Source organism: Kryptolebias marmoratus, linkage group LG1 (genome assembly GCF_001649575.2).
Source record: "Kryptolebias marmoratus isolate JLee-2015 linkage group LG1, ASM164957v2, whole genome shotgun sequence".
Classification (NCBI taxonomy): domain Eukaryota; kingdom Metazoa; phylum Chordata; class Actinopteri; order Cyprinodontiformes; family Rivulidae; genus Kryptolebias; species Kryptolebias marmoratus.
This window is the reverse complement of record NC_051430.1, coordinates 26,406,252-26,420,870: the sequence shown is the minus strand read 5'-3', so window position 1 is coordinate 26,420,870 and position 14,619 is coordinate 26,406,252. Positions and strand designations below refer to the sequence as shown.

At 44.4% G+C, this 14,619-nt stretch overlaps 2 protein-coding genes across 3 annotated transcripts in view; one reads left to right on the top strand and one right to left on the bottom strand.

Moving 5' to 3' along the window:
- Positions 1-11,505, top strand: part of prlrb (prolactin receptor b) — a 14,927-nt gene extending 3,422 nt beyond the window's left edge. The window contains 7 exon segments of the mRNA NM_001329340.1: positions 3,633-3,765; positions 4,811-4,983; positions 8,388-8,551; positions 9,416-9,557; positions 9,652-9,748; positions 9,833-9,902; positions 9,988-11,505. Coding sequence (NP_001316269.1) covers positions 3,633-3,765; positions 4,811-4,983; positions 8,388-8,551; positions 9,416-9,557; positions 9,652-9,748; positions 9,833-9,902; positions 9,988-10,743 — 1,535 coding nt within the window. The 3' untranslated portion in view covers positions 10,744-11,505.
- Positions 10,989-14,619, bottom strand: part of LOC108233740 (selenocysteine insertion sequence-binding protein 2) — a 9,565-nt gene continuing 5,934 nt past the window's right edge. For both annotated transcript variants that reach the window (XM_017412390.3, XM_017412391.3), the window contains exons 16-18: positions 14,311-14,465; positions 14,051-14,228; positions 10,989-13,978 (exon numbers count right to left, since the gene is read on the bottom strand). In XM_017412390.3, the coding sequence (XP_017267879.1) occupies positions 13,827-13,978; positions 14,051-14,228; positions 14,311-14,465 (485 nt within the window). In that variant the 3' untranslated portion in view covers positions 10,989-13,826. The remainder of the gene's footprint in view (positions 13,979-14,050; positions 14,229-14,310; positions 14,466-14,619) is intronic.

Below are 14,619 nucleotides of genomic sequence, written 5' to 3'. Positions count from 1 at the left end.
TCTACAAATCAGCTTCTGTTCCACTTTTTGCATCTTCATTAAACTTCAGCTGTTCAGCATATCTTCAGCCGCTTTCAGCAAAATTATTCAGCAAAAAAAACATTCACACTGCATTTTCGCAGGAAATGCAACTTCTCTAGTTTCACTTGTAATGAACAATCTGTATTCTGAAAAAGAGCCGAGGCGTTGTGTAAAATGTAAATAAAAACAGAATTCGATGGTTTTCTGATCTCATAAACCCGTATTTTACTCACAGTGAATATTCAGTGTCTGAACTAATATCCTGAAAATATTCCACTATTTCTAGCTGTAGTTTTCCTCAGACAGGCGAACCTCTGCCCTCTCGCTGACCTGCGGATAATTAGCTTCATTAGTTGTAAAATACGCCTCCAGCTTGAATCCTCTGCATATGAAATCATATTTGATGATATTTAACCTGTTTTCTTTGTTCGGCCTCAAAGCAAACGCCTCGTGTTGCTTAAACAGCCCAGCTGGGAGGTCAAACGTCTGAGTACGTGTAAAAAGTGCCGACGCAGCCCTGCGCTCTGATGATCGTGTGTCAGGGAACATGGAGGACAAACAGCTGGGCGTGTCTCTGAGTTTTAGGATCATATATCACGCAGCGACGGGAGACCTGAGCTTTGTTCTGCCACCTTTAACTCGGAGGGACTTTTCCTTCGGCCTCCTGGAGGAAATATCGTGAGACGGCGTCGTTTTTTTAAAACACATATATAACTCTTTACAATTTGTCCTTAAAGCAAAGATTTCTGCAGCACTTCGTATTACAAATTTACCACCTGCTGACGAAGGCGAAAGGTCTGCCACCCGGTGTGATACTTTCTGAGGGTTTTAGTTAAATTCTGACAAAGACTCACACTCAAACAGAAAAGATATGACATAAGTCTAAGAATACGTGACGTATTTTTAAAAATGTGTAACGGGATTATAGTCGCCTACGATTTTAACAAAATAATAAGTATTTAAAAAGTTCACTCACTTGGTTAAAGTCTAATATCCTCTGAACTAAACAACACTTAAATAATGTTTCCAGGTGAAACTATAAAGTATACAAAGTGGAAAAAGGTTTAGGAGCATTTGAATGATTCTCCATCGTGGATGTAGGCAAATTAGGTTGTCACGGTAACTCAAAACATCACTAAAAGTAATAACACGCCTCCAAGATGGACGTTTTGATGAATATATTGTGTAGGTCAGCTGCCGCCACGCCACGTTTCAGCTCAGTATCTGTAGATCTGAACTGAGTTTTGGACATTTTTCTGCATGCTACGAGCAGTTAGCTGTGGTGGCCATCTTGAATTGGTTTGACTCCAAAAGGTAATCAGCTGCAGCCGCACGTCCGCCGACGACTTCCTGGGAGTTTCGTTAGAATCCATCCAGTGGATCGTGAGATATTTTGCTAACAGACAAACACCCAGCTCGCTGCAATATTTTGTACCATCTGGAGATAATGAGGGGCTTTTTTTTCCTTTAAAGGTGGATTACAGTGAAGCAAATGAGAGGAGACAAAAGCCTGGAGGATAATCTCCTTCAGCTCATGAGTTTCTGTGGTTTGCAGCAGATCTGTCAGAGAGGCACCAAAATAGTACCACTCCATGCAGCTAATGTAGCATCCATAGCAACGGCGATGGAGCCGCTCGTCTGAGCCTTCAGCAGCTCGATGCTACCCGAGGCCTGTCTTTCCCGCGCTCTCTTTCTGCCGCCTGAGTGGCGATAAAAACCAGGCAAACGCGTCGACCGCTCGCACGAAACGGGAGGCGTTCAAAGCATTTACCAGCCGGAGAACGAACACTGAAGTGCTTCACAAACTTCTGCGAGATCGAAAGGGAAGCATTTTGTGTTCAGGAAGGAAATCCGGTAAATATCTACAGGTTAGGGTTAGAAAGGGTCGGTGACGCCTCTTATCGAGAAGAAAGATTTCGACCCGGGGTGTCCGACCCGCCGTCCTGCAGGTTTCATCGTTCCTCTGCTCCAACACGCCTGATTTGAATCAACAGGTGATTAACAGGCTTCTGCAGAACAGGAAGAGGTGATTTAACCTTTCAGTCAGGCGTGATGGAGCAGGGAAAAGACTAAAACATGCAGGAGTGTCCTGCATGAATCGGACCCTTTCACTTTGTCCAATTTCAGGCCTGTTTCCCGTCTCAGATCTTTTTAGGACGATCTGAAAGCTGCATCTCTGAGAAGCTTCAGTCTGGTTTTAAGCAGCACCACAGCTCCGAGGCGGTTCTGCCAAGGAACTGTAGGTTCTGGTTCTGGTTCCGCTGGACTTGATTCACCGTAAAACACAGCGTCCTCTACTTACCGCTGCTAAAGTGTGCAGCAGTGCAGGAGTTTCTCGATGCATTTCGATCAGCTGCAGCGGCGCTGTAACATGTAGGGTTCCTCAGGGTTCCTGCTCTGTTTTCTTCAAACACGCTGCCGTTGGAACCATTTTAAAAACGTTAATTGTTCCTTTTCACTGTTTTCCAGATGCCGTTCAGATTTATTTACCTATAAAGATTATAAAAAATAAAAAAACACAGATTCTCTGAAGCCTTTAGCGGACCGTCCGGATGAAATTAAGATGTTTCATGAAAATAAAACAGAAATCCTTTTCTTTTCTTTTTTTTAGGCCGTAGGATTTTGTAACCCTTCTGACGTCCTTGCTGTAATCTTTGACGGCTCTTTTACATCGGATGAGCAAGTCTGATCATAAAGAGGCGGGAAGTTGAGCTGCCGAATTTAGGAACATTCCAGATTTGAAACTTTCCATGGAAAATATGGGAATTAGCTGGAATCTGGGGGTAATTTAATCAAACTGTATCATACCTAAATAAAAACATAAATGTTTTGTTTTGCCACGGGCCGATGTTTTGTTATAAACAGATGAGTTTGACCCAAAGTTTATGACAGTAACAGATTTAATGACCTCATTTGGACAGAATGTTACTGTTTCATTCACACGACTCTGAACAAAACTATTTATGTTATTTAATCATTATTTTGGATTTTTTAGGTCATTTATCTACATAAAAACCAGCTTAACTTCCTGTTAATTACCCTAAATTCTCATAGTTCCCATGGAAACTTGTTTCAGTTTCTCCTATCGACAGTGAAGCTTCTGCTTCCTGTAATCCGTGGATTCGTCACAACATTATTGATTGTTGTAGCTCCTCATACAGACGGCATCGACCGGTCCTCTCCTCGTCATCTGCCGCTCCATTTCTAACAGGAAGAGGGAAAACGTGAGCTGAAAGCCTCCGGCGCCGGCTTCCTGTCTGTTACAGGATTGATTTTTTTTAAATGTCACTGTTGGCTCCGTCTTATCTTCGGGATATTTTAAAACGCTGCTCGTCATCTGAAACCCTGAGGTCAAACAAACAGCTGTTCCACAGCATAGAAGCAGATCTGATCACACTGCTGCTCCTGTTATCTGTACGTTTATGTTTTGATTATAAGCTTTATTCTTTTATTAGTTTGCCATATTTGCTGTGCAGCCTTTATAAATAAACTGACATGAATCCACAGTGTGACCTTACAAAGAAAGGGAGGGTTTTTAATCACCGCCTCGCGCCGCTGAGGATGCAGTTCTAATGGTGCTAAACTTGCAGGTGTGCTTGTTGTGTTGCCAGGTGCGTCTCCGCCCGGGAAGCCCGTCCTGATTGGCTGCAGGTCTCCTGAGAAGGAGACGTTCACCTGCTGGTGGGAGCCGGGCTTCAATGGAGGGCTGCCGACTCGGCACCGTCTCTTCTACGAGAAGGAGGGGTCAGTCTTCCCTTTAGCTTCACTTAAAGCTCGTTTTTTTTTTTGGTTTTTGTTTTCCTTGTTCCTCGGCTGGGCCCAGAAATGTGGTTTTCATCGGTGTGTTTTGTGTTCGGCTCGGCCTGAAGGCCGCCAGACGGTCCGCTCGTCGGTAATTACCCGCACCGAGAGCCAGTAGGACTTGTTTTCAGGCGCATCGTCCCGAGCAAACGGGATCCCTTTATTCCGAGTGTGAAGTGAGCTCAGACCTTCAGACACCTGAGTCACCTGTCAGACCCTCACCTGTCACTCACCTGTCCTGATCCAGGACCTTAAAACGGCCATATTTGTTCAGTGAGGACCTGACATCAAATTAATGCCCCCAAAAGATTAATTTTACAAAAGATTAAATTTTAATTTTTCATTGAGCTTTTCAGCACGTTTTCAATCATTTGTTTTCAGCTTGTTTGCACATTTTGAGACGTTCTCGTGGGAGGCGTTTTTAACCAACAGTCGTTCAGGTGGAACGGCTTTAAACTCGTTTCCAGATTTACACTTCTGCAGCAAATTAAAAAGTGATTCCCTTGTATTCTCAGCATGACCTGGAAGTGGAAAAAAACGTATTATTGAAACAAATGTATGTTTGTTTTACAAACCCTTACTGTTTAGGATTAAATACTTTCACTTTTATTTGTTTTTCCTGTAAACTAAAACAGAAATGAAGATGCTGATTCAGCTGGTTGGTATTATAAACATATGATACTCTAGCTGCTGTCTGCTAAATGTCTGTTTTGTTTTGTTTTAATTAGTAAATTAACATTTTTCTGGGTTTGTGAACTTCTTGCGCTCTACGTTTCTCAGGCTTGTCACAAAATAGTTTCCATTTCTTCGAAGCTGACATTTGGGAGCTGCTTGCAGTCGTCACCGATGATGCCACAACAGTGCTGCTTGTTGGCCGCCGCGGCGTATTTACTGCCCGCAGCGCAGCTTCGCTCCACGACGCTGACTTCTTCATGAATCCGCGCCCGCACCTCGCCCACTAAAGGTCTTGTTTTGGCTGTTTCTGCAGTTCAGAGGAAGTCCACGAGTGTCCGGACTACTGGTCGGCAGGAAAGAACTCCTGCTTCTTCGGGAAGGAGCAGACGTCCATCTGGGTCGAGTACAGCCTGACGGTGGTGGCCTTCAACGCCCTGGGGAACACCTCGTCAGACCTCTTCAAGATTGACGACGTGATGAAAATCGGTAAGACGACGCCTCCAGCAAAGTGGAAATCAGCTGTGGTGAAAGATGTGTCGGCCAATCCACGTTAGCCGACACAAAAATGGCGCCAGCTCGGTCAGATTTACGCTCATTGAGCAAAAATCTGATTTGGTAGTCGCTGAGAGTCATTCACAACACGAGCTCTGAGTGTGACATTAGGTTGGAGCAAAACCCAACCCTGGCATGAAAGGTGGCGGGCGATATGCATTCCTTTAAAAAAGAGTAAAACACAAATGAGTTTTTATATAAATGCTTGTTTGTTTGTGACTCTTAAATTTACAACTCAAGGTCATTACATTAATTTTGCTTTTAAAGTATGATTAACAAACACCGAGTTTCATCTGAAGCATTAAAACAGGTTCCAGGAATGATTGAATGCTTTTTGCGTAAATTCTTAAGAAAGTTTCCATTTAAGCCTTTTTTTTCCCCCCCTGCCGCGAATTTCTTTTTCTGCATTCAGGAGGCAGTCCAGAGAGTGAACTCACTGTTTGCTTTGTAGTAAAGAGCACTCAAAAGGTCTGAAAGTCTATTTATCAAGTCAAAGCGTAACACTCAAAGAGCTACTTGAGTTACGGACTTTGATGGTTTTGGACAAACAGAAAAACTGACGTTTTAGTCGGTATTAGACTGAAGGATGTGGAGAAGAAAACACCAAAGAGTTCATAGTCCACAAATAATGCTGAATTAAATGTAGGTCTTGTTGTTTGGGATTAAATCTGTGGAGTCTTTTATTGAATAAGTTTAAACATGTTTCAGCTCGCCCCGTTTGTTCCACATGGGCGGTTCTTCTTTCACTTCAAGCTTGGGTTCTCTACCAGAGGCCTGGGAGCTGGAGGGTTTTGCTCGGTATCTTAGCTGTTCCTAGGACTGCGCTCTTCTGGACAGAGATCTCTGAGGTCCTTCCTGGGATCTGCTGGAGCCACTCTTTCAGCGCCGAGTGCTCCGATGACCTCTGAGGCCTCGACTCTCCACGACTTCTCTCTCAGTCCTCCTTCAGCTTCTTACGTTTCTTCTTCTCGATGTTGGGATCCCTTCAGCCATCACTGCCGACCGGTTGGTTAGCCATCACCTATTTGTCAGTCTGGACCTGGAAGTCCCACAGGATCCACCATCTTTAGGTGGAGTAGTGGTAGTTCATACTCAGTACAGATGTTCCTGTTCCTACTCCAGTCATTTGGTTTTGGCGTTCCACATACTCTTCACCTGCCTGCATCTTACATCCTGCTGTTATGTGCTGGACTGTCTCAGGGGCATCTTTACACAGCCTCCATCTTGGGTCCTCTCTGGTATGGTAGACCCCAGCCTTTGTTGCTCTGTGCTGTCCTTCAGTCCAGCCCTTTCTGGTAGTCCTCCGCCTCTCTCCTCTCCCCTTGGTGTTTAGTCTCAGAGAACTGGACTTGGAGTGAAACCCTCCACTCGTTACGAGGAGCTTTGACTCGACGTCAGCGGCTTCCGTCTCCTCCTGGAGCAGCGGGGTGTCTGATGACGGGCAGGGAACAAGCGTTGATGGTTTGGACTTTGTTGTCACGATCCAGCTGGCTCCTCTGGACCTGCTTTACCCTCTGTAGGTACTTCCTTGTTGCCTCTTGATCTGGTCTTCTGTTCCAAAGGCGGGTGACGACACCACTGCGCCAAACAGCTATTCACCGTATTTATCGGTCTGTGTAATGATGATTAGCTGTAATCTGACCTGATGGCTTTCAAGTACTTTTATAAAGGGACTAAAAATTGCTCCTCTCTGCTCCTTTTTGGTCATTGAATTGGGAGAAAAAATGACTCATGTGAATACCTCTTCACCCATTTTGTCAAAGAAGAAAGAAAAGAGATGGTTTTTAAAAGATTCTCCATTTTTTAGGTTAAGATTTAGTGCATGACTCTGGTGTCTTTGGATCTTCTTGGTACTTTATGTCTTATTTTAAATCGATGAAGAACCTGACTCTAAAGCTGCCATTCGGGTAAAGGCTGTTGTCGACCTCTGCTAGCTGTGTGTGTTCTTTATAGACGAAATCAACTAAGCAGAGCATTATCTTCACATGTCGAGCTAATGATTGGCCCGGTTTTATTGGCTGCGCTGCTGTCTTAAGCTCAGAGAGGAATGGAAAAGTACTGAGTGACGGACGTGAGGGACAAATGAAAGTCTTGGCAGAATGAGGTGGAACTGGTTTCAGACCGGTCTCAATCTTGTGTACAGTCACAGATCAAATTTCACGCCCCGTGTTTGGTTTTGCAGGCGGTTATGTAAGTTGACAGCGTGCGTCTATTACTAACCTAACAGAATAAATACTCAAGATTATATTTTACTGAAAAGAAATGTGTATTTTCAGGTGGAGGATGTTGTTGTTTGAGGACCTGCTTTACACCTGACTGAAATGCGCTGCTCTTCTTGTTAACTTCTTGTAGCCACGGGTGGTTGTATTTAAGTAGTCTAATGTTTCCTCCCTCCTCCTGGCTCAGCTCAGTCCTTTATTACTTCCTTTGTTCGCCAATAAGTTCGGTAGACCTTTAACTGCATCCGAGCTTACTCCCAGAAGCTGTGCTGATGCTGATTGGTTTGGAAGATTTACAACAAGCCTGCAGTGAAAAAAAAATGCCTCCTAAACTTTTAAAAACAGAAATATATTTCTTAAAAGAGATCAAAAATAGCTGAAAGTCCTCCTTAACTGTTTTGGTTGAGAACCACAGCCTATAGACTTTATATAAATATCAAAAAATCGGACGTAGCCTCAGGTTCTGAAAGGTTAGGCCAATGTTGATTTGCTTTAAACTCTCATTCTCTCCGGTGACCAACAGAGGGCGCCTCATGGAGCAACGATCACACTGCATATGTGTCTTTTAGACTCATTCAGAGTCAAATAGGTAATAAAAGAGGATAAAATGCCCTCAGTTGCTGATGTGTGGTCGTGTATAAAGATTTTCAGTCGTATCTAGAGGCGCAAAACCTTCAACTCTGTCCTGTTTCTCTGAGACGAGGAGAAAGATGAGCTCATCTTCCTCAGCTCGATCAGTCCTGGACAGATTAGTTTTTTGTTTTGTTTTTTCAGCGTGGACAGCACAGCGCCTGCCACGGGTCTGCAAAGCTGCCATGTTAACGATAAAAACCAGGTAGATTATTCATAACTCCACGCGCTCCTTCATCTTCCACCGCTCAGACGTGTTAGTGGAAGAATAAAGTGAACTTTGGGTACCAGCATCATTGTCCCAGTAAATAATTGTCACAGGCTGTTATAATGGTTACACAAACGTTTAAAGCACATGCATCCAGGAGTAAGTTACTGTGCTTTTACGGCTAACGTTAGCCAATCCAAGATGGTGGATGTGGTGAACAGAGTACCTTAATCCAAACTGTGTAATGAAGCTTGGGTTCTTGTCGTTTCCGTGTCCCACAGTGAAGCCCTACACGCCGGAGAACGTCACGGTGTTGGTGAACGACACTGCCAACACGCCGTATCTCTGCGTGAGCTGGAATCACCCTCCGAAGGTGGACACCAAATCTGGCTGGACCACCATAAAGTACGAGCTGAGAGTCCAGAAGGAGGACAACAAACCAGAGGTGAGTGTTTCACGGTGGGGAACGCTCCTGTCTGCGCACATTAAACACCGAAGGGTACCGGTGCTGGACTGAAGTCCTGATCTGAGGAGGCGTCTGAAATGGAAACTGACCCGGTGCTACGACAAAAAACAAACCCTCAGTTTTCTATTAAGGAGGAAGAATGGCAACAGTACAAAGTTCAAGAGTAGATGTGAAGAAACAGGTGCAACATTGTGACCTCATGTTTGGAAAATTAAACCCTTAAAAGTATGTTTTTTCTATCAAGGGTTGCATAAATTACACACATTGCCACCTAAAGTTCATGGCTGATAATAATAAATATCTGACAGTTTAAAATCACCAGATTGTGCCTTTAGGAACAATGCTGAAATAGAAGCATCTGCTGGTTAAAAATGAGAAGCTGTAAGAAAGAGTTCAGAGTTGTTTCTTTTTTTTTTCATGGTTCCCTGAAGACGAAGGCCCTCAAGGTGAGGACCCATGAGTTTGCCTGATAATCATTAACGGATACATTCTGGGTCTGGGTTGAACTAAAATGACTCAGACGGTTATAATTAAACTAAGTTTCATCGTTTATTTTCCTCCCGTCAGCTGAACGAGTTGTTCTGAAGCTGGGAGGGCAGGAAATCTGCTGCCTTCAGCTGCTGCAAACAGTAAAAAGAAGTGCACAGATTAGGATTATTTTATGATTCCAGTTTCACAGATACTGTTTTTAACATCCGTGTTCAGATCAGACACAGAGCTGTGCTCCTTTCACCGCGTTTATTTGGTGTTTTAACCTCGTGGTTAAACACCTGCATCCTGAGCCACTGTTTCAAGCTCACCTCGAAAACATTTCTCTCTCTCTCTCTGCCTTTTTTCGTCTAGATTTTCCATCCCAATAAAAAGAATTCTTTTAAAGTGTACAACGTCGACCCCGGCGCTACGTACACGGTGGACATGCGCTGTCAGCTCGACCAAAGCTCCTGGAGTGAGTGGAGCACCGCCTCCGTGGTGAAAATCCCAAACTGTGAGTTCTGGAAGCTCTTCGCTCCATCGTAGACTTTAAGGCAAAAAAAAAAGCAATTTTTTTTTTTTAAATAATGTTTATCGCACTTGTTTAGATTTTCAGAATGAGAAACCCTTTTGGATCCTGGTCTCCATCTTCTCGGTGATTCCGTTGTTGGCGACAATTTGCATCGTGGTGCTCAAGAGGAAATTGTACGTATCTGATGTATTTTTGAGCGGCACTTTATTCTTTCAAGGAGGTCGGATTAATGAATCTCTCTTCTGATTGTTACTCAGCGTGAAACAGTGGCTTCTGCCTCCTGTTCCTGGTCCAAAGATAAGAGGAGTTGATGTTCAACTTCTCAAGGTAATGCTGCCTTTTATCGTTGTTCCAGAACATCCAAAAACAGTTCCTTTGGCCGTGTAAGAATATTCTGATTTAACCCTTCCAGAGCGGGCGAGCCGAGGACGTTATCAACGCTCTTATTGGCAACCAGAACTTCCCCCCCGCGGCGGCCTGGATGGACCAGACCGAGGAGTACCTGCTCGTGTCTGACAGCAACGACTGGCTGCTCACAGATCCCTACATATCGCAGAAGAAGAAAAGCTTGGTCATTCCCGCCGGCGTGCAATTAGAGATTCAGTGCAGGACGTCGGCGCCGGCGCAGAGCGACTGCGAGAACGCAGAGGTCGGGAAGGACGGGAAGGTCGAGCCGGATCACTTGGCCCAGACAAAGGAAAGCGTATTGAACGTGGCGGCGCCGAGCGTAAGCTCCGGGAGCAAAGAGGCGGCTTCTGGGAACGCCGCCGGGCCCACCGGCTACGTGGACATCCAGCAGCACAAGGGCACGCAGGGGGCGGGGCCCAACGCAGCGCAGTGGGACTACAGTTGGGTGAAAGAGGTGAACGGCGAGACGATTTTCATCCTCAAGAACGAAGACGCCGCCGCCGGCTTGGACGTCCCGGGATGGGAGGAGAACACGGCGGCCGACTACAGCCGGGTCAAGGAGGTGAACGGCGACGACGTGGTTCTCCTGCAGAAACACGACTCGGCCGACTCTTCCTGTAAGAAGAAGGAAGACCGCAGCGCAGAGTGGACCAATCAGAAAGCAAAGAGCCGCCACGGGAGCGACTGCGGCAAAGGGGCGTGCTTACAGATCGCCGGTAACGGATACGTAGATTCTGTCCCCAGGTTTTACGTTGAGTGATTGGTCGAGAGCTGGCAGCCGCTGACACTGAATTTCATACAAACATTCGTGGTTCCCAGAGGACGAACCACACGAGGGAACTTCTCTTTTGAGGATGAAAATCAAATTTCTCTTCTTCTGTAAGTTTTTACGTGTTTGAGGACACATTTTGTCAAGACCTGCGTGGCTCCCAGTGGATATTTCTGCTCTTTTTTTGTATTTAATTAATTTTTTTTTTGGGTAGGAGACATTTTTGGTTCCGAGCGACATCTGCAGGATTGTCGGTGAACCCTCTGCAGATGGTCGCTGCGGGCGTCACGAGGTTTAGCGTTTAAATCAAAGCGCGGCAGCACGAGTCCCAGAAGACCTTCTGACGCGATCATTTTATTTAAGAGAAGAAATCCATCCCCGGTTTCATGCTTCAGTTGTTTATGATGAAACTAAACGCCCGTTTTCTTCTGTTTTTATTTCATTTTGTTTTAAACTCATTACACACCGCAGCAGAATATTACCAGCACAACCACTTTAAATATGGTGACATCATCTAATGTGAGAAACCAGCGTTCTCCCCCTCCTACTGGATGGTGTTTTTATTTTATTTAAATTACAAATAAAACAAATTATTTTGCTGGATGCTGTAGCCTTTAAAATGCTGCTGCTTTTAAATAACTGCTGTTTGACAGAAATCCTCGTTTAAAAGAATGTTCTGTCTTTTTTGCTGATATTTAAGTGTAAGAAGAAAAGAATCGTTTGAACTCTAAATTTACTTAATGAAACACTGAAGTTGTGTGTGTGAGTCATCATTTGTCTGCAGCGTTATTAAAATGTCTCACGAATCAGTGGACGGGGGTTTTAAATGAAACTCTCAGAGGATGGACGCCGCAGCTAGTCGGGCAAATTTAAAGCTTTATCGACGTCCTGCTGCTCAGCCGTTAAGAACATTTTGAGCCGATGAGAAACTACAGGAAGTCAGAACAAGAAAACATTTGGTTGTAAAATGAGAATGGGGTCTCGTCGGCTAACCAACGCTCTGTGTGTTTTTAGAACATGGTGTCCACCCCGGTTTCAGTTTAGAAATAGTTTATATCATTTTTTACTTTTTTTCCAGCTTCAAAAGCTGACAGATGACCAAAGATCACAAAAAATAAATCCAGATAATTTGTTTTTTCCTTCCAGTGACAATAAAATAAGCTTTGTTTAGCATCTTTTACCCACACTGTTTGATTAAATTCGAGGGTAATTTTAGTTTTTAAGGTTGATCTGAAACATTTATAAAACTTATCAGGTTTTGGTAAAGAATCAGAAACTCAAAGGAAGGCTTTCAGACTTAACACCACCGTTGTTTCATTTAATTTACTGATTTTAAAGGAGAACAGCGTGCAGTGCGTGTTGTTTAACCTTTAAAACACGGAGAAATGAAGGACTGAACTCCAGTTTATGAAGCAGATTTATTTATTTTTGTTTTGAGGTGTAGAAACCTGCCGACTTTAAATAACGGACCTATTTGCAGCCAAATTTAAGACACTTTATGGAGACGTACGACCCAAGTTAGGCACAGTTTTCCTCTTTATTGTGCAGTAATAAATACTTCAAAGATTACTGATGGTAATTTATATCTAAGTTTATTATTTTTTAAACAGCCGATCATGGAAGAAGGAGAAACATGGAGTTCGATGTCTGACGGTACCTTACACTTCGATTAGAAAACAATTTATTACGTATTTTACTGAAGTTACATCAATAAAGGCTGATTTATACATTTTCATGTCTATTAAAGTGCACAAAAACATCAAAAACCCCACAGTTAGCACAGATGCTAACTTAACATAGAAAACACCATAAAAAAGCTAAAATATTGAGCTTTGTGTGCTTCAGGGAGCAGCGAATAAAAGCTGAAAAAGATGTAAAAACAGCAGCTATCCGTCCAGAGTTACATGTGGGACTAAAATAAATTAAAGTAAAAGAAAATAAAGAGCTCCAAGGTGTTTGACTCTAATCCTGATTATGATCTCAGCTCCTCTTCTGATATTTTTATATGTAAGTCTTTATTTTTATGACTCCGTGTCTCGCATCACGTTTCCTAAACATTAAGGAGGCGTAACGCGGTTTGTTGCTCCTCCTGCCGTTTGTTTTTATTTTTATTAAACTGTTCGATAAGTTTCAGTTTGTTTGTAAAACAGAAACTCGATCCTTTCGCCGGAAACCAAACCTGAATATCGAGCAACATTCAGGTTCTTTCTGCTGAGGTTTCAACTTTTAAATAATTTTTAATCGTGAGCCGCTTCTCTTTCTGCAGGTTTGTACAAATTCTAGACAAGTTTTCCCCGTTTTTCCTCATTTATTGCTTCACGTCACATGATTGTCAATCAGCACTTCAGGTTAAATCATTTTCCTCCTTCCTCATTTAGTGGGCTAACAGTGGATAGTTTGCAGGTTTTTTCCCACCAGAATAAAACAAACTTTAGTGGTGAAGTTGGACACAAGTGTAAAAGACCAAATGCCTGAACTCGACACACGAAGGCAGGCGGAATAAAAGGAGAACAGAAAGAAGCTGGTGAGAAATTAAACCTGAGGATAAACTTAAACTGTGAGAAAAATAAACTAAACTGAACTAAACGACGCTCGTTATTTCCTGCTGGAATAAGAAGTTCCACTTTGTGCATTCTGTGGACTTTGGAAACATAAAAACGGCGTTTAAAACGTTTTCATGACCTGAGGCTGAACGTCTCGTATCCTGATGGATGACGGGAACTTTAAAAGAAGCTGAAGTGTCTCCGGTGTTTTCTCCAACAAACACATTTTGTCAGAAACACTCGTGAGCTCGGCCATTTCCTACCGCAACCCGTCTCTCGTGTCCATCGTGTTCCGTCCGAGTAAAGAAAAAAAAAAGTCACGACTCCATAACGTAGTGGTTAAATCATCCCTGGTATAAAAAAATATTCCACATCTTTCAGGCGTCGCCACAAACAACGTGGCTGAAAATTCATATTCTGTGATTTCTTCACTTAAACAAAATAAACTAAATATTTACTCATCTGTATTTACCTAATCAAGTCTGGCTCCGTTGCTTTGATTCTTTTAGGCACAGAGGGGCTTCTGAACCATCAACTCTCCTCCTCCTCCTCCTCCTCCTCCTGCTCCTCCTCCTCTGTGTTTTCTCCACATTCGGTGTCTAAGTGCAAAGACCTGAGCTGCTCCTCAAAGTTCAGGAAGGTGTAGCTGCTTTTCTTCTCCAGAACCTTCTTCCAGAATCGTACTGAGAAGATGGAGACAACGGGTGAAACAGGCAAGGTGGAGCAGGATCAGCACGTCTGAAGGAGGAACTTACTGTACTCCGGCTCCTCCGGCGGCTCCTCGGACTCCTCTGCCTCCTCGGGCCCGGGTATCGGCCCCCCAGCGGAGTCCTCCCCGGGCACCGGCGGGCCCGTCCGCTCCAGGCTCGACAGCTTCACCTCGTAGGCTCTGCTGGCCTCCGAGGACAGCTCGATCATCCGGTGGTAGTAGTCCTGCAGGCAGCGGAGGTTTTTAAAAAAATAAAACGAGCCGTCGGGTTGAATTTGTTCTGATTTTACTCGGCGTGACTCTGACCTGAGCGCCGTCGTAGTTGAAGATGCCCACCAGGCTGACGGGCACGGCCTTGTTGACGCAGCGGCCCAGAGCTCTCCTGGAGAGCGCGAACACGAAGGGAACGCTCTGCTCGCGACACATGCTGATGATGGTGTGGAGAGCCTCGTCCAGGCCACCTGTGAAGGCACCAACACAGAGATCAGCCTGCTCCTCCAGCTCCTCCCGCTTCTCCCTGCTCCTCCCTGCTCCTCCCGCTTCTCCCTGCTCCTCCCTGCTCCTCCCTGCTCCTCCCTGCTGCTCCTGCTCCTCCCTGCTGCTCCTGCTCCTCCC